The sequence below is a fragment of the Calypte anna genome, chromosome 1 (assembly GCF_003957555.1).
Source record: "Calypte anna isolate BGI_N300 chromosome 1, bCalAnn1_v1.p, whole genome shotgun sequence".
NCBI classification, from domain to species: domain Eukaryota; kingdom Metazoa; phylum Chordata; class Aves; order Apodiformes; family Trochilidae; genus Calypte; species Calypte anna.
In genome coordinates this window covers 138,725,187-138,751,609 of record NC_044244.1, presented here as the reverse complement: position 1 = coordinate 138,751,609, position 26,423 = coordinate 138,725,187, and the positions used below count along the sequence as shown (strand labels likewise).

Genomic DNA, 26,423 nt, shown 5'->3' with positions numbered 1-26,423 from the left:
AAATACCCTGCTGAGGTATTTAAATCCATCTTGTTCTTTACTGCCCCAATACCTTATACTGAATAGAAGCCACCGAGCTGTAGTGAGTTACCATTACACCTGGTTTAAGAGGGAAACGTGCCACATAACAGCAAATTCTGGGCTCCACCACTCAGCAGTTTCTACATTCTTACTCAAATGTCTTTTACTGTACATAGAAAGATTCAAAAGCTGTCAAATACACATGCTGTTAGCTGCACTAATTTCAAAGGGATTTTAAACCAACAGATGCAGGGAGTGGAGTGGTAGCACCTATGACAAACCACAGGTTCCACATGGGGGAAGGTACAGAAGCTTAAGTGCATCCTCTACTCTGCCACAGTGTGGTCGGGTGGCCATGGAAGCTATTTAGATACCTGAAGGTGTCTTCAGGAAAGCTGAACGTGGTGATAATGCTCATTAGATAGCACCGCTGGGTCTAAAGAAACCACCAGCAAGAGGATTTATCCCTTCATTACATAAGCTGATGGAAAGATTTAAAAGGAATTGTTTTTCTCAGGAGCTCAGTTACTGAAACATGAAAAAGTAGTAGATCTATGTCACAGTTGAGTAAAAAAAAGCAAAATTAATCTGTGTTTTACTGCAGGGATAGAAAGAGCAAGTGTCACCTGCAGCACACACTTAGCATCATCAGAGAGGACACAGCCCCAAAAAGGTGACATAGCGTGAGATAAGAATCCAGCCTAATTAAGAACTAGTAGAGCAATTGAGGTTTAAAAGTGTTACATCACAGTGCAGCTGCTATAAAGAAACCAAGAGAAGACACATTTTTTTCAAATTAATTTTCTTTTCTTGCTGGCTTTGTGGCCTCCTCCATGGTGTAACCCTGACCCAAGCCTTCCCTCTCTGTCAAAGCCCATGCAGATGGTTGCTTTTTCTTGCATCTCTGCTCCAAGGTGTATGAGCCAGCATATAAACCATTTCAAACCAGGCTTTTCAATTTACTCATTCGTTCACATTGACTGTTTTTCAGCAGTCAAGGCCGATGTTTTCCAGCCATGTCCTAGTGGATAATGATTCCCAAATACCCGTGCTACCAAAACTGAGGGGATGATGAGGTCGCAGCAAACCTCCTGGACACACCATCCACCAGAACATCCAGGAAATGTTTTTCACCTCAAGGCCACGGGAGCCAAAAAGGGGAGGGGGGGGTGTGTGTGTCTAAGGGCCACAGGACCCTCCAGGGGCCCTCACAGAGATGGCCCTCTGCCTCAAAACTTGTGGAGAAGCAAAGTTTGGGGTTTTTTTGCCTCTGTACTCAGCGCTGGTGAGGCCACACCTCGAGTCCTGTGTCCAGTTCTGGGCCCCTCAGTTCAGGAAGGAGATTGAGGTCCTGGAGGGGGTCCAAAGGAGGGAAACCAGGCTGGTGAAGGGACTCGAGCACAGACCCTATGAGGAGAGGCTGAGGGAGCTGGGGCTGTTCAGCCTGGAGAAGAGGAGGCTCAGGGGAGACCTCGTCACTCTCTACAACTCCCTGAAAGGAGGGGGTAGCCAGGGGGGGGGGTTGGTCTCTTTTCCCAGGCAACTCTCAGCAAGACAAGAGGGCATGGTCTTAAGTTGTGCTGGGGAAAGTTCAGGTTGGATATTAGAAAGAATTTCTTTATGGAGAGGGTGATCAGGCATTGGAATGGGCTGCCCAGGGAAGTAGTGGATTCTCCGTCCCTGGAGATATTTAAAAAGAGACTGGATGTGGCACTCAGTGCCATGGTCTGGGAACTGCAGCGGTAGTGGATCAAGGGTTGGACTTGATGATCTCTGAGGTCCCTTCCAACCCAGCCAATTCTATGATTCTACGATTCTAAGCGTAAAAAGTCAGAATAAATTTCCTAGAGGCCGGACTGCTGAGAAGAGCCTCAGAATAAATGTATTTGGGGAAGGGATGAGGGCAGCAGACTTGGAGAGGGTGGTGAGGGGTGTTCCACAGCCGCCGCGGCGCTCAGCGCTCCCGGAACGAATCTCTGGGGGTGCTGTTTCCGGGAGGGACGGGTGGTGGATGGGGGGCGAGTTTGAGCGCGGCACCGGCGGGCCGGGCTTAGCGGTGTGCGGGCGGCGGAGAGGCCGGGGCTGTCAGCGCGGCTCCTGGGCTCCCTCCCCTCCAGCTGCACCCACCGACCCGGGCGGGAGGATGAACCTGGAGCGGCTGAGGAAGCGGGTGCGGCAGTACATCGACCAGGTGAGGGCCGGAGGGGTGAGGGGGACAGCGGCCGTTGGTGCGGGGTGGGGTTTGCCGGGGAAGGGGCGCACGGGCCGCTGGATTTCCCTCAGGAAAAGCCGCTCCTAGCCCGGGTCCCGGGTGGGAGATAGGCCTGGGGAGTGGATGGAAGGCTCTGTGGCCGGGGAGGGGAGTTGGGTTTGAAATAATGCCCCATTTCCTCTGGGAAGTGAAAGAGAGAGGAGGGGGAGAGGAGCGCGGTGGGGCGGGAGCGCCGCCTGTGCGGTTTTCGCGTGTGGCTGCTGGGGAGGGGAAGGGAAGGGAGGGGGGGGGTTGTGGTTTCCTCCTCGTTTGGAGGAGGAGAAGGATGAGAAGGGGGAATGGAAGGCAGCTGAGGGAAGGGCAAGGCTCCCGTGTTTGCAGGATCCCTCCCGCCCGGGTTGTGCGAGTTGGGCCGCGCTCACCCGGTGATGATAAATCCCCGTCGTCCCGAGCTGCCGCGCTGCAGGCTGCTGGTGGAAGGGCAGGCCTTGTCGATGGGTTCAGCAATTGTGTTGCTGCAGGGCAAGCAAAACACAACAGGAAAAATGCATTAATAAATTAGATTAAGCGTAGCACGAAACTGCTCTGGTTCAAAGAATGAATGCCAGCATAGCTACTGAGAAAAACCCATCCCTTCCCTTAGCACAGATCATAGAATCAGCTGGGTTGGAAGGGACCTCAGAGATCATCAAGTCCAACCCTTGATCCACTACCGCTGCAGTTACCAGACCATGGCACTGAGTGCCACATCCAGTCTCTTTTTAAATATCTCCAGGGACGGAGAATCCACTACTTCCCTGGGCAGCCCATTCCAATGTCTGATCACCCTCTCCGTAAAGAAATTCTTTCTAATGTCCAACCTAAACCTCCCCTGGCACAACTTAAGACGTGTGTGTGTGTGGCCGGCAAGTCTGACTGGAATATTGATTGGGGACCTAAATTAATTCGGCAGATTTTCTTGTGTTGTTTTACAGCACTCGTTTGCCTGTAACTGGTTCACCTAGCTGCTTGGCATGCAGCTGTGTAAACATTTGAGCAGTTCTGAGGAAGGAGCATCCTGAAGAGCATGAAAATGCTTTTTTTGTACAGTAGTCACTTTTTGGTACTGCTCAACAGAAGTTGTGTAATGCTCTCTAGGCCTGTGATGGTGCCCTTCTTTTGTAATGTTGAGAGATTTACTTACACCTCAATTTTTGTAGGCAGCTGTTGCATATGTGGCTTTTTTTTTCTTTATTTTCTTTTTTGGTGAGGTTTTGTTGTGGTTTTTTACTTCCTGAGTGAAGACTGAAACCAGACTATTCTCTTGACTATTTTGCTGAGTGTTCTTAATCCCCACCAAGCAGTAGATGTGGACGCACAGGATAGAAGAGATCATATAGGTCGTGGAGTGTTGTGCATTGCAATGAGTGTTATAACATCAATGTGTCTTTCAGAAGAGTCTGACAAACCTCTACTCCAAACCCACAAAACAGCCTCTATTGTAAACAAATGCCACAAATGTAATGTCAAGTTAAAGTTAGGTCTAGGTTAAAGAGTTTTTGTCATACTGGAAATCCTTGCAATGGCAGCCTATCTGTTAAATGTCCAGCAGATCCTGAGGGCCATATTATGCCTGATAGCATGGAGAAGGATAACAAAGAACAGTAGCTGCTGATGATCTTCTGGGAGTATAATCCCAGCCCATTCTATAAGGTTTAGCCTAGCACCCTAAATGTGATGGCAGTCTTTCCTGAGTTAGTGGGATATACCTGTAAAACCATTCTTCTCTATTTCACTCACTTCTGAACTGCAGATTAATTGTGGAACTGTGCATCTAAGGTGTCCTGGTTTGGGCCAGGATAGGGCATCATTTGGTTAATTGCCATCCCAGCATTAAGCAGTGACACAAGGGTAAGGGGAAATTGATACAGGTGTTGTGGTTTGTCTGAGGTTAAAGCATCTTGACTGAAGAACAAAAATTTCTTGATCAGAGATGGTGCTGCTGAAGTTTCCTGGAGTAATTTACATGTCCTTTTTTGAAATACAGTATTCTCTTGCTTCCAAAATGTAGTGTTTGTATTTTAACTAGGAGGGGGGGATTCTTCCTACTTTTTCAGTGGTAGCAAATCAATCTATTGCAGTACTTATGTACTATATACCTTTTGGTGAAAGAAACTTGCAGTGTATTAAAAAATAAATAACCAATATCACCTCAAATTACTTTTTTTAATATCCTTTAGAAGTTAGAGTACTGGCTCTTTTTTAGAGATTTTTGAACTTCTTAAGATCTCAGATATGGACTGTCATTAATTAGAGACCACAAGCATAAGATATTAAATGTGAATGGTGTACAATATCTTTCAAAATAATCCAGGAAAGCTAGCCCTAAATACATACTAATTATTTCTGTCATGCTTTTACAGCAGCAGTATCAAAGTGCCCTGTTTTGGGCAGACAAAGTAGCTTCACTGTCTCATGGTAAGTTCAGTGTTGTTCATTACTTTCTTAATGATAGTATTTTCTTTTGGTTTAGTTCTTTGGGGTTTTTGTTTGTTTTGTGTGTTTGTTTTTTGTTTCTAAAGCTGTGTGGATAAATGTTGAAGTTTTGAGTTGGGCAGAAGTGCTTTTCTGAGATCTTTGGAATGCCATTTTTCCAAGTAGAGCAGGGCCAATCTTCCTTCCATTTAGAACTCTGTGTTAAAATTTATGTTTGGTCAAACCTAGAGATTTGCCTACCTTAAGAGACCAAAAATAAAGAATGAGCTATGAGAGACAGTGGTGGTTTCCTACAGGTCTCAGTGTTCTTCAGGGTGACAAGTAGAAAGCTGATTTTACACAGTGAGTCGATGCTGGTAGCCTGTGTCTGCCCACAGCTATGGTCTGTTTTCACTTCTTAAGGGATTCCAGGGGCTCTATCCCACAAAAACTTTGGTTGCCAATGAAGTAGGAGGGAACTAAGCTACTCTGCAGTTATAACTTTAAGCTGAATTCTAGTGCTTTCACTTTCACTGGTGTTACCTGACCAATCTCTTCAGAGAGGCAATTTTTGGTTGTGTTGTCTTTTTTGTTTGTTTGTTTGTTTGTTTGTTTTCTGCCCTGTGTCCAAGGACAGGCTAACCTACAATTGGGTCTTTTTGGTTTGTTTTTTTTTAATATCTGTATCATAGAGTCATAGAATGGTTTGGGTTGGAAGTTCTCTCCTTCTGACATACCTCTAGTATGCATGAGATTCTTTGTTTTCACTCTCCAGTGCACTGTCTGCTGTCTTTAAGTTAAAATCTGGTTTTTTTTTTCTTTTTAATCTGTCACTGATAGATACTCTTAAATTTTTATTCACATATTTAAATATATGTATATATAAACTTCCATAGCTCAATAAGATGCTAGGTTAGGGAACAGACAATTTTCTAGTGAAGCAAAAGTGAATATTGAGTATGAAAGTGAAAGTATATAATAAATTGATGGTTTGTAATCTGTCCCTTTTTTTTTTTTTTAGAGGAGCCACAGGATATCTACTGGTTGGCCCAGTGTCTTTACTTAACAGCTCAATATCATAGGGCAGCCCATGCCCTTCGCTCACGTAAATTGGATAAGGTGAGTCATTTTAGTCAAAAACTTCTGGTTTTACTACTTCTGAACTTCTGCTGCTAGCCATAGTGACTACCTCTCCATTAGAGGGTAAGGTTGGTGGGAAAAGTGGTTAAAAACCTGCGTGGTTTATCTGAACCAAGTATAGTTCTGTATTTAGTTGTAGATTGACACTCTTGTCTCCAAATAGGGTCATGGAAAAGAGAAGGGGTGCAAGGATGTACCTGCAGCAGGTATGGGAAGGTGTAGTGTCACTTCAGCTGTAGTTATATGAATTCTCTTCCTGCTCTACTAATGAGTGGTGAAGGCAAAAGCGAAGCAAGTGATTTTTTTGTGATTTTAATAGTAGAGAAACTGTTACAGACTGAGCCATTTTAGCCAGTGAAGATTCATGGAGGTGAAAGAGATGGTAAAGCCATACAGCTGAAAAAAGATAGAGCAAAAAGGAGTTTAGCAGTGTCAGTAAACATGCTGTTTCTTTATAACTAATAGTGTGAAACTTTTCTTTCAGCTATATGAAGCGTGTCGCTACCTTGCAGCGAGATGCCATGTGAGTACCTGTTTTAACCTTTACTAAAACCAAACTAAATAAAGGATGTACCTTGGGAAGATGAGGGACCTGAGAGGCCGTGTAGATGTTTATGTTCATTACAATAACAGGTTGAAATTTTTAATAGGTGATTGATTTTATTTTATTTTTTAACCTTTGGTTCAATCACTGGAGGGGAATTGGGAGCAACATTGGCTGGGTATGATTCTCACTTAGGGTGCGAGAGGTCCCGGGTTCAAATCCCGGACGAGCCCTTGTGGTTTTTTGGCATAGACATATATATTCTTTATTGGGTTAAAAACTGGCCACATGGCCAGGCCCAGAGAGTTGTAGTCAATGGAGTTAAATCCAGATTGTGGCGGGTCACCAGTGGTGTTCCTCAGGGCTTAGTTTTGGGGCAAGTGCTGTTCAATTAATTAGTGATCTAGATGAGGGGATTGAGTCTTCCTCAGCAAGTTTGGAGATGACACCAAGTTGGGTTGAAATGTTGATCTGGTCGAGGGCACAGGGACCTGGACAGACTGTACCAATTGTCCAAGGTCAATAAAATGAGGTTTAAGAAGGCCAAGTGTTGGGTCCTTCACTTTTGTTACAATGAGCCCATGCAACGTTACAGACCTGGGGAGCTTTGGCTGGAAAGCTGCTAAGCAGAAAAGGACTGGGGGGGGCTGGTTGGTACCTGGCTGAATATGAGTCAGCAGAGTGCCCAGGTGGCCAAGAAGGCCAACAGCATCCTGGCTTGTGTCAGGAATAGTGTGGCCAGCAGAAGAAGGGAGGTGATTGTGCCTCTGTACTTGGCATTGGTGAGACCACGCCTCGAGTACTGTGTTCAGTTTTGGGCCCCTCACTGCAATAAGGACATTGACTTGCTGGAATGTGTCCAGAGAAGGGCAGCCAAGCTGGTGAAGGGTCTGGAGAACTCCTCTCTCTGTGAGGAGAGATTGAGGGAATTGGTAATGTTTAGTTCAGAGAAGAGGAGGCTCAGAGGAGACCTTATTGCTCTCTACAGCCACCTGAAAGGAGGTTGTAATGAGGTGGGTGTTGGCCTCTTCTCCCAAGTGAACAATGATAGGACTGGAGGAAATGGGCTGAAGTTGCTCTGGTGGAGGTTTAGACTAGATATTAGAAATAATTTCTTTACTGAGTGATTACACATTCGAACAGGCTGCCCAGGGAGGTAGTGGAGTCACCATTCTTGGAATTTTAAATGTGACTGATGGTTGTATAAATATAGTTAGCAGCTATATACTTCAGTGTAAAATGTGATATGTAAGCAGTAAAATGCAGTGCTTTCATAGGAAATCGGAGTCAATTGTTAGATTAAATATAAATGTTTGAAATAGAATAATCTGCTTCTTCCAGAAAAAGATCAATGTATTTTATTAAAACCTGTACTGACTATTTTTAGAAATATATCTGCTTCTGTGACTGCTTAATGACAAACAATAGATTTTTCTGTACCTGTTAATTTTGTAAATTTTTGTGTATTTCTCGTGGCTACTAAAATTGTAATTTTAAAGATGTGTCCAAATAAGAACATGCATGCAAAATCTCCTGATAATCACTGGTTGTGACACTGCATTTATTGGTGCTTTATGTACAGATGTTTCAAATCCCAACCTTGTTTTTTTACATGCACATTTTTGCTAGTATGCTGCAAAAGAACATCAACAGGCCCTGGATATTCTTGATATGGAAGAGCCAATCAACAAACGACTTTTTGAAAAGTACTTGAAGGATGAAAGTGGATTGAAAGACTCTGCCACAGACTGGGAGATGTCACAATCCTCTGTAAGTGACATTTTTTAGCAAATAATACAACTGAAAAAAAATGTGTAAAGTGATTTAACAGCTGTATGAATCTGAAACTCTGTTTAAGCTTTCTTTTTTGGATAAAATAATTTTTAAAAATGCTGTTTTGTTCTATTTTCAGTCATGAGAATAGTCATGTGTTAGCTCACATGTATGAGAATAACTTGATTTGCAAAAATGAGAAATGCTTTTCAAAAGCTTTTAATAAATTCTTTGCAGAGATTCCACAGGAAGTTCATGATTTAGCCTTGTTTTTTTAAAGTCTCTTGGGTCTATGTTGCAGTTTCAGTCTCACAATGTAAACTAACATTTCTTTCAATTAGGCTGCCTGTTCTAAGATAAAGCAAGTTTTCTTCTCTAGTAATTTTACTGTTTCCTTAATCACTCAAGTGTTTTTCTCAGTGGGTTATTTTTTTATCACACCTGAAAATTAAGCGTTGTGAAGATGAAGTTTTTGAAGCTCAGTGAAAAAATCCTTATCATAAGATCCCTTAAAAGGGATTGGTACCACATGTAGGAGGAATATTCTTTACTTCCAGAGTTTTGAATTGAGGTTTTTTAGCTGAAACTGCAGTGAAGGCATCTGGCAAACAGCATTCTCCCTGTAAGACTGAAGTAGCAGAATGCGTTAAATCATCTATGTCAACTGATTTTAAAGGAGAAGAGAATAAGACTCAGTTTCTGCATTGCACCTGAATGGGAATATTTAAGCTACCACTGAAACAAAGGAAGAAGTATTCAGCTTTGGCTGCTCTTTCTTGCTCCCTGTTTCATGGTACTGTGGCCCTGCTTACTGAAATAAACTGGGGAAGTACTTTGACCAAAAAATAATCTGGTCAAAAAACTCAACTGCATCAGTCCTTGCCATCACAAATGAGTGAGAAGCAGGAAGCAAGGATGGGTTTGGTTTGCCAAAGGAGAGAACTACTGAAGTAGGTACTGCTACAAGAAATTTTAGATCAACTTCTTTTCTAGGAATGTAGCTTTTTCAGTTTAGTTTGATTAGTTATCACAGACATTAGTTCCACAGTAAGAATGACTGCTCTGAGCTGGTAACAAGATTGACAGTGTAGCAGCCCCCTGGGTTTCTTTAGTTGTTAATGCAGCTTTCTTGCTGCTAGTGTGTGGACTCCTGAGGGAGGTGGTCTGTCTGCTTAGCCTGTTCATATAGATGGGTAATGTGTTAACTTTCTCCAAATAACTTACACTTCTGTGCTCTTCTGATGGAATTGAACACACATCTGTGGATTTTTGAAAGGACATGTTAGTTATTGCACATCTTAGCAAAACTTTATGGTAATAATGATCTTTTACTACCTTCATTTTGGAAGCATCTATGTTTTTAATTGAAAAGAAAGATACACTTTTCTGCTTAAAGTAGTTGAGTCCATTGATTTGGCCTTTTTCACCTCTGTTGGGTGAGTCTTGCATGGACCATGTGGTTTAACTGTCAACAAAGTAGACAGTTGCCTTTGGAAGTGATAATTGTGAACAGGGGAAGTGATAAGGGGAAGATATAGTCAAGATACTCAGTGTAAGGAGAATTCAGTATAGTTTACAACTGTGTATCAGAGAGCTGGATGCCAGAAGTAGAAAAGATAACTCTGTCCTTCTGCTTATTTCAAGCATGTGTTTGTTTGGTGGTAGATACCCTTACAAAGCATTCATTTGATTGTGGGTTGTTTTTTTTTAAGATAGTAGAGACTATTTATTCAAAACCAGCACTAGAAAACCAGGTTCCATCACACATGAAATGCTTTTTACTTTTCAGGGAGCCCATTTGATTTGTGCTCAAAACCAAATTGCAAACATTGATTCAGTCTTTGACCTCCAGCCCTGCTTTTCCACCAGATCAAGAGCTCTATTTGCCTTTTGCGAGGGAAGATCTATGATGCTTTGGATAACAGAACCCTAGCAACATACAGCTACAAAGAAGCCTTGAAGCTTGATGTTTACTGCTTTGAAGCATTTGATCTTTTAACGTCCCACCACATGCTCACGGCACAAGAAGGTCTGGATAGCAGTATTTCTCAAATACAAATACATTTTAAGTACTTTCTAAATATGCCTTTTTTTCTGGATAAAGGTTATAGCAACACTACAAGGAAGAGACATTAAAATGTTAAGAATAGCTAATGTAAGAATCACAGGATCATAGAATGGCTAGGGCTGGAAGGAACCTTAAACATCATATAGTTCCAACCCCCCTGCATGGGCAGGGACACCTCCCACTGCACCAGGTTGCTCAAGGCCCCATCCAACCTGGTCTGGAACATCTCTAGGGAGAGGGCAGCAACAGCTTCCTTGGGCAACTCTCCTTCAAATGAGTGCAAATTATAATCTGCTCAAATTTACATTTAAGCTTCATTTTTCAGGCATGCAGTACTAATAATGAGAAGAAAATAAAGGAAGCCACCTGTCCTGTTTGTTAGCTCTGGACGCTCCCACAGTCTTTGCCCAGCCTAAACAGCATTTTTCCTCAAGTTCACAGTCTTTGAATCCACAAAACCCTGCTGGTGTTTGTTTACTTACAGTAGGCATTATTAAAATGGCATTCTTAGTGATAAGATTTGACATGTAGACTAAATAAAAATAGTGGTGTGTTATGTCATCTTTGTTAAATTTTATTTGAAAGTGTAGAAGGAAAAATTAAGACTGTAATAATTAATTTCCATATTTAGTAACATTTTCTGTTTTAATGTATTTGTGTTGTAATTTTGGGATAAGTATCATAGAATTCTTTACATCTCTTATGTTCTTAAAATGTTGGACCTTGCTGTTTCTTCTGTAAAATAACCTCCATTTTTTTCAATTCACACAGAAAAAGAACTTCTTGAATCTCTACCTCTTAGTAGACAATGTACAGAAGAAGAACAAGAGTTGCTTCACTTTTTATTTGAGAACAAATTGAAAAAGGTAAATTCCAAAACTGACTAAAAAGCTGGAGATATGATTGAAAGTCTTGACTTCAGATGTAAATTTTCTTGGCTTCGGCTTATTCAGACCACTGGGATAAGTAAGGGCTTTGTAGTTTTGTTTACTTTAAAATTGATAATGCAGAATATACCACTTTTTGGGAGTAGTATAATAGTTTTGTATAAACTCATTTTCTTGAAATTCTGCTTATTTTTAGCTATTTCTTGACAAACTTCTAGGTGGAAAAAAGAAGATTTAATATAGAAACATTTTTCCAGACTATTTTTTCCAAAGATAATGTGAGAGCACTGAAAGCCAGCTTTGTATTGCTCAGTATTAATTTCTGCAACTTATATTTAAGAAGGTGACACTGACAAACATTTTGCATGTTCTTAATCAACTTCCAAGTATGTTATAAAGAACCATCTTATAAAATACGTTTTATGGAGTTAAAGCCAAAAATTCTAAGCAGCTTGATGCTTCTTAAATATTCTTGTAGAACTAAAAATAGTAACACTTAATGTCATCTGATTTCAGATTGATTGTTGTTTCACATTGTGTTTCTTTTGTCTTTCAGTATAATAAACCCAGTGAAACACTGATTCCTGAATCAGTAGATGGTCTCCAGGAAAACCTGGATGTGGTGGTATCCTTAGCTGAAAGACATTATTATAACTGTGATTTTAAAATGTGTTACAAGCTTACTTCAGTGTAAGTATACAAAAAAAACTTAAGTTTTTTATTTCATATAGTGAAGCATAGTAGTTATATCTGGACTTAGATCATTAGAATATCATTGTTCAGTGCATCAACATACATAACAATTTGATACGAAGTTTAAGGTGTTTAAAATGTGTAGTTTGTGTCTGGCAATCCAAGTTATTTTTGTGATATGTAGCAGAACAGTCCAGAGCAAAACTCCAGTTAATCAGCATTGTGCTGCACTTCCCTTCATCCATACTCTTCCACATATTGGTACCTTCAGTTTTGTGTGTTCTCTACCTACTTGTTTAGCCTTCAGAATGAATAGATTTGGATCAATTCATTAGGCAGTGTGATTTCACTTACTGATTAAAAGTTATGTTAATTTTGATGTGCAAAATGTTGCATTTTAGCTTTTAGCCATCCTGGGCAGACAGATTGCTGCTGTCGTCAGGTGGGACAGAACAACAACACTGATTGCTTCTCAGTGACTGTAAATCTGAACACATAGGTCTGAAGCTATTTTTTTCTGCTGGCCTGACAACTGCCTTTTTAAGAAAACTGCATTTAGTGTCTGTACTGCAGAGTATTAGTGGTGTAAAATAGAAGTTTATTTTTGTTTTATTGTGTTGGCTTTTTTTTGTTGTTGTTTTATAGTTCAGCTTTTTCTAAGCTGAAGCAAGCCATCACTATGTAGACTATCCTATGGAACCCAGTACAGGCTAGATTTTTGGGAAGGGTGTGGAGAATGCTGGCAGGATGAACTTAAACACCTGAGTAAAATCATGATCCTGTTGAAATAAATTGCTTCAGTTAGGTCAATAAAATTGCATTATTGCATATTAGTTTCTGAAACTTGATTGCCACATTCTGTCTAACAGGAAATAGCAGAGTGTCTCCTAAGGAGGAGATTAGCATAATTAGCATAGATGCTGGAGCTTGGAAATGAATCTGTGAAGTCCATGTGACTTCTAAGACTCATTAAAAAAAAAAAAAGAGGGAAATTTCCTTTTAAATACTTTGAACATCTTAAAGAATTTGGTTGCTATTTTTAACTATTTCAAAGCATGCTTCTCAGAGAATGGAGTCATAATGCTGTTCTTCTGATTTAAGAGATTCTGTGAATAGTTTTCAAGAATTATTTTTTTTTTGGTCAGTTTACAAAATGCCAATGCTTACAACACTTAAAGAAAGGTCACGTGCCTACAAGCCACGTGCTGCATGTAGTCTGTTGTCTTTGAGATTAAAAAAATTTTAAAAAAAAAATTTAAATTTTTTTTAAAAATTTAGAACTGAGTTAAATATTTCCCAAGGAATACTGCTTAGTGTTGATCTCAGATGGCTGAGGAGTATTGCATGAAAGTTGCTGCCAAATATATGGAAAAGACGAACAGATATGTTGTTGCTGTTTACTGGTTAAATTCGAAGGGACCTGCAAATGTGTACTGTGTTTTGCTTTTCTGGTTGTATGTTCAGCTTGCCAGAATTTTCTGTTATCCTCTTCTGTTAGGTTAAATTAATAGTATTTTTTCTGGTCTTAAGATGACCATTAACAGCAGAATAAAGGCTATCTTCTAGTCACAAATAGTTTTCCAGTGCCTAAAGTGGTAAGTAACTGAAACATTACACACTGTAACAGCAGCTTGCTTATAAGATATTACAGTTTTCTAAATGTGCATTGCAGATTTTTTTTATTTGTTTTGTTTTTCTTTTAGAGTAATGGAAAAAGATCCTTTCCATGCAAATTGTTTACCTGTGCATATAGGGACACTTGTGGAGCTTAATAAAGCAAATGGTAAGAAACAACATTTAGTGAGTCAAGAGAAGCCTTTAAAGCTTCAATTTTAAAAAAGAATTAATTATGCTAATTACCTGCAGTTTCAAGAAAACAGTGGTAGCTGTCAAAAAGGGAGTTTTGGAGCTGACAGTGGGGCAGCAGAAAGTAGTTGTGCAATCTTTATTTATCCATGATTTGAGTGTCACTGTCTTAACCACTGGGCTATGTAGCCAGAAAGTTAGTGAGTTTACACTGCTTCATTTCTACTTGATTTCTGTTTTGAGGTGATCTTCCTTGAGCATCTAGGTGTATTTTTTCTGATCAACAGCAAAACAAAATATATTAATTTAGACTATAAGGAACTCTTCAGTAGTGTGTATGCCTGGGTAGACTTTCTTTAGCCATATTATACTATTATACTATTCTTGCTGTCACTGTTGTGAAAGTGTCCTTTTAGTTCAAAGAAGTTAATAATCAGAGAGCACCTTTGCTGGAACTACAAGAGTAGCTTGTTTGCAGCTTTTTCTTACTTCAGACTGCATCTAAACATCCAAATTAAGTGAGGAGATTGAATGTCTTTAAAAGCAATTGTAAAACACAATTAGGAGCTCATGTCATTTGCAGTCTTTCAAAGGATGCTGCATGGTCTGTGCACAAATAGGTCATTATGCGTATGAATACTTCTCAGTGTTTAGTCAATATACTTCTCAGTTACTTGATAGTTAAGAACATCTGACCTAAATCTTTTGAGCCTGCCTTGAGAAGCATTTCCCAAAGAAACTGATATTTTTTAAGCCACATTTGATTTTCTGAAGCCAGGAAATGGTGCAACCTACACCTTTGAGTACACCTCATCAATTTAAGAGCCCTGTACTCTGAAGAAATACAAATTTTATGCACCTTAATGCTGTTCCTTTTGAAGTTACCTACACAACGGAATTGTTACCGTGTATCTGATTACTTCTGCTGTTAGAAAATCTGTTGTAAGTTATTGTAATAACCAGAACAATTGCTTTTATTAGAAAAATAGTAACTTAGAATTATTCCAAATAATATAATAAATTATTTGATTTTGTCCTATTTTCAGCATATTAATGCACAGGATTCTACTTTAAAATTGATATAACCACTGTCTGAAAACTTTCAGATATAGGAAGTTCAATAGTGTTTTATCTTGGCAAGATACATTCCAGTGTAATACTACAGCAATTTAACTACATTATTTAGTAGTTAATTTAACTAATTACTAGGTAATTTTACTGCAGGCAATTAATTTAACGTATGTTAATGGTCTAAGTTGTTGAAGAATTCATTAGGGGTGGGATGTATAGATGCTTATCTGCTGCAAAGACTTACGGGTTGTTTGGGAATTTTTGATTTTGTTTTGTTTTTAGTTAGTAAAGAAGTAATCTATTTTGAGGCAGTTTGAAGTATTATCACTGAAGAGAACTTTTTTTTTTCACTTGGGCATTAATAACTTTAGATGTTTTGGATATTTTGTCTAGAAAGCTAAAGTATTTGAAATGTCTGAACATTTTAGCACGTTTTAATTTTCTTATTTCTTTCCACTATGTAGAGCTTTTCTATCTTTCTCACAAACTGGTGGACCTGTACCCAAATAATCCTGTAAGTTGTTCTAAACCTTCATTACCAAATAGTTTTTTGGGGTTTTTTTCTAGATGAAAGCACACAAAAGTTGTGTCAGTTTGAGCAACAGAATGAAAAACCTGTTTTTGCACAGAGCTTGTAAAAATGGTTCAATCCTTTTATCTTCTGTGCACCAAGGTTCCTTATTTAAAAAAAAATGTTCAGTGTGAGATATTCAGTTTGAAAGACAATTTCAGACAAATTCTACAGTGATAAATGTATATGCCTCTCTAAGCAACCTTTTCCAAGGTTTTATCACCTTCATGATGAAAACTGTTTTCCTTTGCTGAGTGGGAACTTCCCGTGTTGCAACTTTTCCCCATTTCTTGCCATTCCATCACCACACTGCTGAAGAAGTCTCTCTGTGTCTCCTGTGTTCCCTACCATTAAAGAACTGAAGACAGCAATAAGCTTTCCACTTAGCTCTCCATGAGGCTGAACAAACTCAGTTAGAGACATGCATGTTGGCAGTTACTGCTTTTCTGTGGTATCAAATAATTTTAAAAGCTAACTCTGATTTCAGTGAAAATGTTCCTAATATCTCTAATTATAACCCATTCCTCTGATTTGTGTTACCTATAGTGATGTTTCACTAAAAGCAGCATGGTATATCTAATATGCTATTTTTATTTTAATGTGTAGGTGTCATGGTTTGCAGTAGGATGCTACTATCTCATGGTTGGCCACAAAAATGAGCATGCCAGAAGATATCTCAGGTAATTTTTTTTTTTTTTACAGTTTTTCTTAGTGAATCTGTTGCTCACTGGCTAAGTAAATATTTAATGTTCATGATTGCTTGTAAGCTCATAAAGCAAACAGACACCTTCATAAACTGGTTGCTACTATATATGCCTTTTGTTGGCACCCTTTTTTTAGTGGAGCAACTTACACCTCAACTTTCTCAGTGCTTTAAAAATAATCTAAAGACTTATATGTCTGTGCTTCTTTCAGTGCAGCCCAGGACACAGTTGGCTTTCTGAGCTGCAGGCACACATTGACAGCTCATGTTAAGCTTCTGGTTACCCAACATCCCTGAGTCCTTCTCCTTATAAAATATGTAATAAATATATAATTATTTATATTTAGTAATATCAAATAATTCCTGCTGTCCATGAACAGCAGTAGAAATAATAGTGAATTCTTGAAAATGTGTGATACTTCGTTGAACTTTGGAACTTTGTTTAACAGTGTTTAACCACACTGGTCCTTTCAGAACATTATCTTAATAGATACATAGCAATGCTATGCCACATTAAGTAATTGTCTGAAGCAGATGAAATTGTAATTCCAGGTGTGTTTGCTTGTGACGTGCTCTTGTTTTTAGCAAAGCTACTACACTTGAGAGAACGTATGGACCTGCATGGATAGCATATGGACATTCGTTTGCAGTTGAGAGTGAGCATGACCAGGCAATGGCTGCATACTTCACAGCTGCACAGCTCATGAAAGGGTATGTCAACAAATGTCATATTCAAAAAAACTAAAATTAAAATTAAATGGAAATTATTCTATAACGACTTTCAACAAGACAAGAGGGCACGGTCTTAAGTTGTGCCGGGGGAGGTTTAGGTTGGATATTAGAAAGAATTTCTTTATGGAGAGGGTGATCAGGCATTGGAATGGGCTTCCCAGGGAAGTAGTGGATTCTCCATCCCTGGAGATATTTAAAAAGAGACTGGATGTGGCACTCAGTGCCATGGTCTGGTAACTGCAGTGGTAGTGGATCAAGGGTTGGACTTGATGATCTCTGAGGTCCCTTCCAACCCAGCCAATTCTATGATTCTATGATTCTATAAGTAGCATATAAAATTGACCTACATCCCTTTAAACAATAGGAATACATTTGGAACAATTACCTGGTAGAGACAAAAGGAGAAAAAAACCCAGATATTTTGTCATCTGCATTTAACTGGATAATTTGTACTCAAATTGTTGTTGTGACTTTCTTATTTCGTTCAGGTTTTTTTTAGTTCTGAAATTAAGATTTCTATTTAGATAAACTGTGTTCTACCTGAGAGTTCTCTGAAACTTTGGAATAATATTTGTCATACCAGTTCATAAACTGCTGTATAGTAATATATTGAACAGCTGTTTCATTATCTGGAGAAGTTTGTAAAATGAGTAGTTGATATAAAACTGTTGTATTGAGTTGTAGTTATTGGTAAAAGTAATCCCTTTACTGATACTTCTTCCATATTTCATTTGTAAGCAGAAGATAAAGGGAAAAAAAAGACCTTCATAACTAAAGCATTAACAAAATAAGTGTTACTGCCAAGCAAGATTCAATTCTGTATTGGAGTGCAAATTCTTGTCAATAACTGTATATAAAGATATAAAGTATTTTAAACAGCCCCTTAGTTTAATAGTCCATGTAAATCAAATTTTTACTCGGGTGTACAAAAACGTATCCAAACACATTTGGCATTTCTTTGTAGTTTGTGAAGCTAAGTGCATCATACTTTTATTTTTTAATAGGTGTCACTTGCCGATGCTCTATATTGGACTGGAATATGGTTTGACCAACAACTCAAAGTTAGCTGAAAGGTTTTTCAGCCAAGCTTTAAGCATTGCACCAGAAGATCCTTTTGTTATGCATGAAGTTGGAGTGGTTGCATTTCAAAATGGAGAGTAAGCTTGAAAAATGATATTAAATACAATCTTAGACGTGGATTGTTCTGAAGTATAATTTTCAGATAGACTTAGGAAAGCATTTATATTGTGATTTAGAATACAGTTTCTTTTGGTTCTAGCTTAGATGGTGTTTGCCCTTAATTCTTGCTTTCTGCATTGTTCTTTGTTCAGACTGAATGGGGAAAATATTTAAATGCTTTAGAAACATGCAGAGATTGAGTATTACAGTATGTGCCTGTTATTGGGTGGCTCTGTGCTTCAGGAAGGCATCTGTCTGCACACACAAGTGTACATGTGCTATAAAGCTTTGTACAGCAAATGATCTTGTCAGCTCAGGAGGTTCCAGATATAATCTGAAAAAAACTAACAGATGCAAGAGCTGTTTTGTTAATATCCTTGGTTTGCTTCTGATTTTTTAACTTTGTCTTGTTAGCTTTTAGGAATGTGTGAAAAATATATCTATTGTAAATTAGTGGGTTTTACATCTAATTTCACTCATATAATGAAATAATGTCAAAGAACTGTTACTTGTAATTCAGTTTTCTCATACTGCTAATGGAAGCTTCACTAATTTAATATTCCTTTCCCCCCACCCCCTCAATCTCTAGCTGGAAAACTGCAGAAAAGTGGTTTCTTGATGCACTGGAAAAAATCAAAGCTATTGGAAATGAGGTATTTTTCCTAATAACATGTGTGATCAAACTCCAGAAAATTCTGTAATATCTTTTCAGAAAATATGCTGTGCTTAAGGTAGAAACAATACACTATAAATTTGATATTAAAACTTGTTGTGTGTATTGGGTTGTATTGGTATCATCTCCCAGAGGTACAGGAAAAGGCCAAAAGTGTGATTCTGTATGAAATTAAAAGAAAATAAACATTGATGGGACAATGGAATCCAGATCTCATTCTCAGCCTTGGGTCTTAGTAGACCAGTGGCTCTTGCCCTAAATGTGGAGCTGGATACCATGTGTGAAGATGGTTTCTGCCACCTTAATTGTCAGCCATTTCTTGTATGGCTTCCACTTTCATTTGGACACAATCCCATAGGTGTGGATTTGGTTTCTTTCTACCAGATAGAGCCAGTGTGTGGGAATGGGCCCAGGGATGCTTAGCTAACTTCTTAAAAGTAACCACCAAACAAAAAGTATGTCAGGAGATGTGCTTATAGTTCTCATGCTGTTGTTAGTTAAAAGACAGCACACAAATGAGTTTCTACCTCCTGGTAGTACTCTTTGTTTTATTTGTCATCATCTTGTCTAAAGAAACACATTGTACTAGAGTAACTTAGGATGCCTTAATGAAAGTGTTACCACCTTGTGACAGGCTTCTTGTGAATTTCAAGATGAGTTTTCATTATTTTTTTTAGCTTAAACTTAATTAATGAGGGTGCCACCTGACCGTGCTATAATTGTTAACATGGTGCCTCCTATCAATATAATGTAATTGCTTCTAGAACAAAGTAAACTTTCTGTAAAGTAGAATGCACTGAAAAAACTGTAACCTTCATGTGGGCAAGACACATATTTACTAAAACAAACTGCACAGCTACTGATTGGTATGCTCACCAATATGTAAGTAGGGTTGTTTAGCTGTAAGCAGTTGAAGTTGTACTGTCCATGTAAATGTCACAGATTTCGTAGCCAGACTTCAGTTCATGCTCATGGCCAAATTCCTCTCTGTATCACTGGATCTATAAACACATGAATGGAAATTCAAAATTAGAGTGGGAAATACCTGAAATAACCAGAGATACAGAGGTATGCTTACATTGTTTTAAATCATAAATTCACAATGTATTAGAGTCCAAATTATTTTTAATACCAGAAAAACATGTTTCCAGAATTTTGTTGGCTCAGGTTGCCTTCTGTGTGCCTTGCTAGTGAGCTAAGTTATTTACAGCAGATAGAATATGAAGAAGACATTAAAAAGAACTTAAGTATTAATGATTATTTTATGAACATGATTTGGGGGTGCAGTGTTCCTATGCTGAGAGACCTGATGTGATTTTTATGTAGAAAACAAACTATATTTGGTTTGTATCACAAAGGTTTATTATTACCAACCCTGTCAAGAAATTCAATTGGTTTTGAAGAATGGAAAATTAGAAAAATCAGCTATTGCATAAATGTTTTGAGCATAAATATGTGTTCTGAAAAGAATTGAAAATGTTTGTCATGTTTTTCTCAGTGATTAATGGATTGACTGGTGCATTTGTTTGTTCCAAAGTAGACAAATCTAGTTACAATCTGTAGTTGTTTGAATTGTTGCATTATTTTGCAGGTAACAGTTGATAAGTGGGAGCCTTTATTGAACAACTTGGGACATGTCTGCAGAAAACTCAAGTAAGGAGAGAGTTCTAAAACTACATTTATCACAAACACTGCACAAATGTGTTTTCTCTAGACCTGGTTATCATTTATATCAAGATTATGTACCACATGAGAGCAATGTAGAAGATGATTCTAAGAACAATATTCCTTAAATCAGCTTGTGAATATAAATACACTAATCACTACTTAATTTCAGTTTACTACATACAAGTTAAAATGCTTCATGTGAAATCCTTTCCTTAACTATTGATTCTTGTTAGAAGTTTGGTTGTACACTTTTAGACCCTTTTATGGGTCTGAATTATAACTGGCTGCTGTCCCAGTCCTGATATACTTGAATATATCCACTGATTTAAATAACAGTAGTTTTGTGATGATTAATTGCTTGGATCGGTGCTTATGGTCATTTTTCATCAACAGAACAAAAAAATACTGCTTTTGGCTTTTGAGAACTGGAATTTTCATTCTAGGAAGAGAAAAGGAAAGTGCCAAGCACAAACACAGCTTTAACACTTTTAATATCAGGAAATACTTTCTCATTAGTTATCATCATCTGATTTTAACCAGTGTTTTCCTATGTTTAATTAGAACTGTATCTTTTTTTTTTGGGGGGGGGGGGTCATGATTTAATTGTACAATTGGTGTATACTATAATTTTTGTTTCAGAGCTGCTAATGAGAATGTGATTATGGTAGATACAAGTTTTACTTCTGCTTTGGCTTTGGTAGTAATTGCTTTGTGCTTGAATTGCCAATTAGTCTTCATTTTCATTATGAAATAGAGATGTATAGCAGTTACCCCTTCTGCCAAGATCAGACAGAGGCAGTGCTGCTGGAATCTGTTCATGAGTATAATTGCAGGGTTTTTTCAAGTACTTCTTTCAGATACAATGTCATTGTTTGTTTGTTTGTTTTTTTAAATAAATTGGTAACTGCTTACAACACATTTATGTTCAGAAAGCCAACCTAGTGTATTTCTACATCCTTGTAAATCATCTTCCATGAAAATTAAGTTGGAAGTTAAGGGATATTTACATATGCTTTGACATCTTAGAAGTTTTGTATGACTTAATTTACTAGCATTCATAATACTTGCTATTTTGAAAAAAACTACTGTATGTACATCTACTCATTAGCAATATGTGGTTGAAATTTGAAAGCAGGATATTTAAATACAGTGGTAGTTAATTGGATAGGTAAATATTATGGTTGAAAATAAATTTGCATCACGGGAAGTTTCCTGCAGCAAACAAACATCTGCATAACTTTTCTGCCTCAATTGTTACTTAATGCCCTCTAATGACTTCATGTGTTGTTGTTTGCATTATTTCTCTATAACTATAGACATCAAAATTTCTGTAAATAGATAATTGCCATATTTATTTTTAATAACTTGGTGAAAGGGTGTCAAATGTGAGGATTAATTTCTCTGACTAAAGCCATAATGTACTGTGATTTTTTGTTTTATAAAATAACTGCAATAAGCAGTCTAATTAATGAATAATTTTCAAAGAAGGGGTGGCTAGAATTTGAAAGAAATCATAGGCAAATGTAAATCTTTTTTTCTGATAGGGACAAAATGGAAATAGCAAAAAGTACCAGTGTGTGCAGCACTTTAGGCTTGTAAAAGCCAGGAGAACTTTCCTCACTTTGAACAATGACTGATTTAGACTCCTACTGCTCTTTCCCTCCCCTGGGGAAGAAAATGAAAGCTAAATAAAGCTAATGTTACAATGAGCAGCATTAAACATATAAAGCAATTTATCATATCAGATTGCAAAGATCATCTCCAGTGGGGCCTAGCTGTAGGCAGCTGTTGTCCTGGCATAAGGAGAACAATGATTTCTCAATTACACTGATGAAGGAAACTGTCAATATTCATGAGTCTTTTGTGCACTCTCTTACATTCAGAATATGAAACAAGAATGTTTGAGCTCTTACAGCACTGCATGCCACTGAACTACGGAAAGAATCGATGTAACACTGTAAGAACACCTTTCACTGAAGCTTACTAATAGATTTTCTGTTTTTAATCCCAACAGGAAATACGAAGAAGCTCTGGAATACCATCGGCAGGCACTGGTATTAATTCCTCAGAATGCCTCTACTTACTCTGCCATTGGCTACATACACAGTCTCATGGGGAATTTTGAAAGTGCTATTGATTATTTTCATACGGTATGTAACTGGCTTAAATTAATGTGGTGGTCGTAGGTGCTAATGTTAATTACTGTTATGTTAATGTTAATTACTGTTTCATACTGGTTTGGTTTTGGAACTGAGAACCAGCATTTTCTCCAGTATCCAAATTAGTGCTTATTTTATAACCTTAGTATTTTTTTAAAACCTTAAGTTTTCTGTTGATTAGGCAAAAATTTGCCACTTTGTGAAACCTACTACTCATATCCTTTGCTACTATAAATTATTGGATATTATAATTGCTATTTACATTTTACTTATGTAAACTTCTCGTGAAGCTGAAATTAATGAAAATACTACTAGCCTTTGCCCTGAAGTAGAAATTTTACAGCATGCTGTTTTTAAAGACATGCTGTTTTCTGTTATCTCATTTACCTTTACTATTTGATATGTGTATGTTATTATTGCAGGACAGTTTTAGTGATATCACGTTTTCATGGGGTAGCAATGAATTTTCCTCAGCTGAATTTTCAGCATTTAAATTGGCTTGAATTCAGATGCTGTTCTATTTACCCAGAAGCTTGTATTGCATACATTTAGTTGTAGTTACTTAAGGTGTGCCTCAGTCTATTTTGTTATATATTGTAGCTTAGCTATACAAAATTAACTTCCTAATATATTTTACGGTCATTATACCTCATGATTTATGAATGAGTCTCTGCATATGTACTGTTTTCTTGTTTTGTTTTTGTGATCTGCTTGCTTACTACTTCAGCCAGTTCAGATGAAGCTATCTTGGTGATGCAGTGTTTTGCCTGACAGTGAAGACTGTGCTTTAATAGCACTGTTAAACAACACAACAATGAGCTTGGAACCATTGCAGACTTAAGATGCAAATGGTGCTACTTGCTGCTAAATACTTCATACTGGTTTGTGTTTTGTTTTTCAAATAGGCCCTTGGTCTTAGGAGGGATGACACATTTTCTGTCACAATGCTTGGACATTGCATAGAAATGTATATTGGTGATTCTGAAGCCTACATTGGTAAGTCTTTCACTACATGACTCACTGAGAGGAGTCTTGAATATCAAGAGACTTTCTACCATTTCCCAGTTAACTGACAAAGCAGAGTATGGTTTGATTTGGTTTGGTTTTTTTGTTGTATTTTGGGTTTTTTAATGGCTAAATGAGACTGAACTTATTAGCAACTGCAGATGATCAATGGGTTTTTAAAGCATTACCACAGTAAATTCTTACCAGTATAAAGAAACACTTTGCCATTGGAGGTGGTGGAAATTTGTTTCGTAGAAAATACGGATCTGTGGCAGCTCCTAAACCAAAGGAAAGAGGGGAAAAAAAGAAGTATGGAGTTAGAGAGTCATAGGACTTGATTTCAGTTCATGCTGCTGTAGAGAGATACGGGCATTTGACATGCATTTTCAGCATGTCAAAACTGCTCCATGGAGACAGCATAAATTCTTCTGCCTCCAAAAATAGAGCTTGGTATATGACAAAAAACCCCACTTCATAAAATAAAACATTCTGTTGCCATAGTCTGAAATAATTCCATGAAAGCTTTCTGCCCCCCCAAAAAAACCTTATAGTGACATATTTCTGCTTCATTGAACTTGGTGATTTATCTGTAATGAACACGGTTACGTCCTGTCAAACATGTTAATGAGGCTGAAGCCAGTAAGAGCCATCTGTGCAGTCTGTTGCTTTTCCTGTGGATTTTTCACCAAATTTTGAAGCAGATGTTTCTTCTTAATATTGTCTAAATAACCATATATAGGTGGTTCACACATCTGGAAGAACCATGCAGCTGTGTTGTACACATTAATGCAAACCATGCTGTGTGTAACTTAACAACATCAACAAAAAAAGCCTCTTACAGAATTGGGAAGGGAATTCACAATTGCTTCTAAAAACAGACTTTTGAGTCTGAGTTCTATGTCTTGAATTGTGCTTTTATCAAAAAAGAGACTGCTAGATTTTTTTCAGAGCAACTCTACTAAACTTCAGTCACTAAGCAGCAACAGCTCCCTGTCATTCTGAAGGCAGAGGGTCATAGTAGTTTCTGGATGATAGTTTCTTTGAGGTCCTTTTTTGGTAGTGTTCACTTGGAATAAAGTAATGGTTTTACTGTTTTCCTAGGAACAGAGATCAAAGACAAATTAAGATGTTATGACTTTGATGTACACACAATGAAGACATTAAAGAACATAATTTCACCTCCCTGGGATTTCAGAGAATTCGACATAGAAAGACAAACTTTGGATGAAAGTGGCATTGTAACATTAGAAACCTCACATCAAAGGAAAAGTACAGATACCAGTCGCCCACTAGAAGAAACTTTTGAGATTGAAATGAATGAAAGTGATATGATGTTAGAGACATCAATGTCAGACCATAGTACATGACCAGAACTACTGGTAGAGAGGTCATTTTGTCTAAGTGTAATAATATGTTTGTTTTAGCATTTTTGTTATGGTGTTATACTTTCGAGATTTTGCTATTTTTATATGAATTCAAACTCTGTACTTAAGACCAGAAAAATAATGCTTGCCTTAAGGATGATTAAAAAGTATACATGGTGGACTATTTCTACCAAACTAATCACACATGATGAAGTAAAAAATAGATTTTTTTCTTTTTCTTTTTTTCTTTTTTTTTTCTTTTTTAATTGTTTACTGATCCATGTGTCTGCCATCAGTAAGACTGTGAAGGTTTGAAAATAGTACTTAACATTCTCAGCACTGTTAAATTGAATAGCCAGTCTAATATTGTATCATTGTGGCTTCTGAGTTGTCATTCTGCCTGTGAGGAATGTTTTATTAGTAAATCTATCCCTCCCAAAAAAATCCATGAAGTTTTATACTTAACTACTTTGTTAATTCTTTAAGGAAGAATTTTTATAGTTTTCCATCATTTGACTCTAATTTGATGTACATTAAATTGATGACAAAGCATGCTACTCTGGTATACTTCATTCATTTCAGTTCATCATTATATTCATATTGTATTACTGAAAGATCATTTAAGAACTAGTTTTGGTAAGCTGACTAGACAACAAACTTGAATGTTATAAATATGAAGATACATCACTATTTCTTGCAATTAGTGTTACAGTAAAATTGTAAGCCACAGGGCACTACTGTAGGGGACCACAGTCATTCTCTTTACACATAGTTTTGTCAGTGCAAAGGATTAACTGAATAATACACATTTTTTACAAGTCTGGAAAGTGTGGTATTTTTAATGGTTTTGGTTCACTGAAAAATTAAGAAGTAAAGCATATGCCTCTAAAACAGAAGCAGGGATTTCTCCACTAAACAGGACAGGTCTGTTTGCCTTCATAGCATGAATGTTGAACATATTTTGTCTAAATTTTTCCCTTCTCTTCTTGCCTTTTCCACATTTGTCACTGTGTGGGGCCAGAAATTAAAAACTTAACACTACAAGCTGTCATAGTATTTTCTTCTGTGACTTCCAGCTCAGTTTTGGCATTTTATGTTTGGAACAGATTTCCTGAAATTTAGCAGTCCAAACTTTAGTGCTAAGTACTTCAGATGAAAAACTAGCCATTTTTCTGTAGAGAAGTATTTCTTACAAAGTCAAAAAACTATTTTTGTTTTTTAGTCAGCAAAATTAAATCATTGGTCTGAAACGTAATATCTACACTGTGTCACAGTACATGTGGGAACATTTGAAAATGTGTTTTCAATTACACTTTTAGCATAAAGCATGCATGTTTAGTTATTGTCATCTAATGTTCATCTACTTTACCGTGGCAAAGTATAAAAAAACCTTACATTACTGTGATTCATGAAGTTCCTTTTTAGGCACTTTATGTAACTAAGAGGAAACAAGGGCTGAATCCAAGTACCTGTATTTAAACATTGCTGTCATTTTTGCTTTCCAGCAGTCCATCTTTTTTCATTTTTGATATTTTTACCTTAGAAAATGTTTACTTTTAATTTTGCCAGTGAATGGATATCAAAGGATGGGCTGATACTGTAAATTTTTGAGTTGCTGTTTGGTGTTTTTTTTCTTTTTTAATATTGTATAGTTTTGCATAAACTGGAAAATATAAACCACTGCTACTTCTCCCACTATA

General features: G+C 37.6%; 1 protein-coding gene across 1 annotated transcript; it reads left to right on the top strand.

Annotated features, from left to right (window-relative positions):
* The first annotated feature begins 2,062 nt into the window (after positions 1–2,062).
* Positions 2,063–26,423, top strand: CDC16 (cell division cycle 16). Its single transcript, XM_008496356.2, has 18 exons — positions 2,063–2,212; positions 4,636–4,690; positions 5,709–5,806; positions 6,312–6,350; positions 8,001–8,141; positions 10,014–10,173; positions 10,984–11,078; positions 11,656–11,789; positions 13,496–13,575; positions 15,134–15,183; positions 15,847–15,920; positions 16,529–16,654; positions 17,680–17,832; positions 18,444–18,507; positions 20,119–20,180; positions 22,210–22,345; positions 23,260–23,350; positions 24,461–26,423. Exons 1-18 carry the CDS (start codon positions 2,165–2,167, stop codon positions 24,724–24,726), a joined length of 1,872 nt encoding a protein of 623 aa, XP_008494578.1. The 5' UTR covers positions 2,063–2,164; the 3' UTR covers positions 24,727–26,423.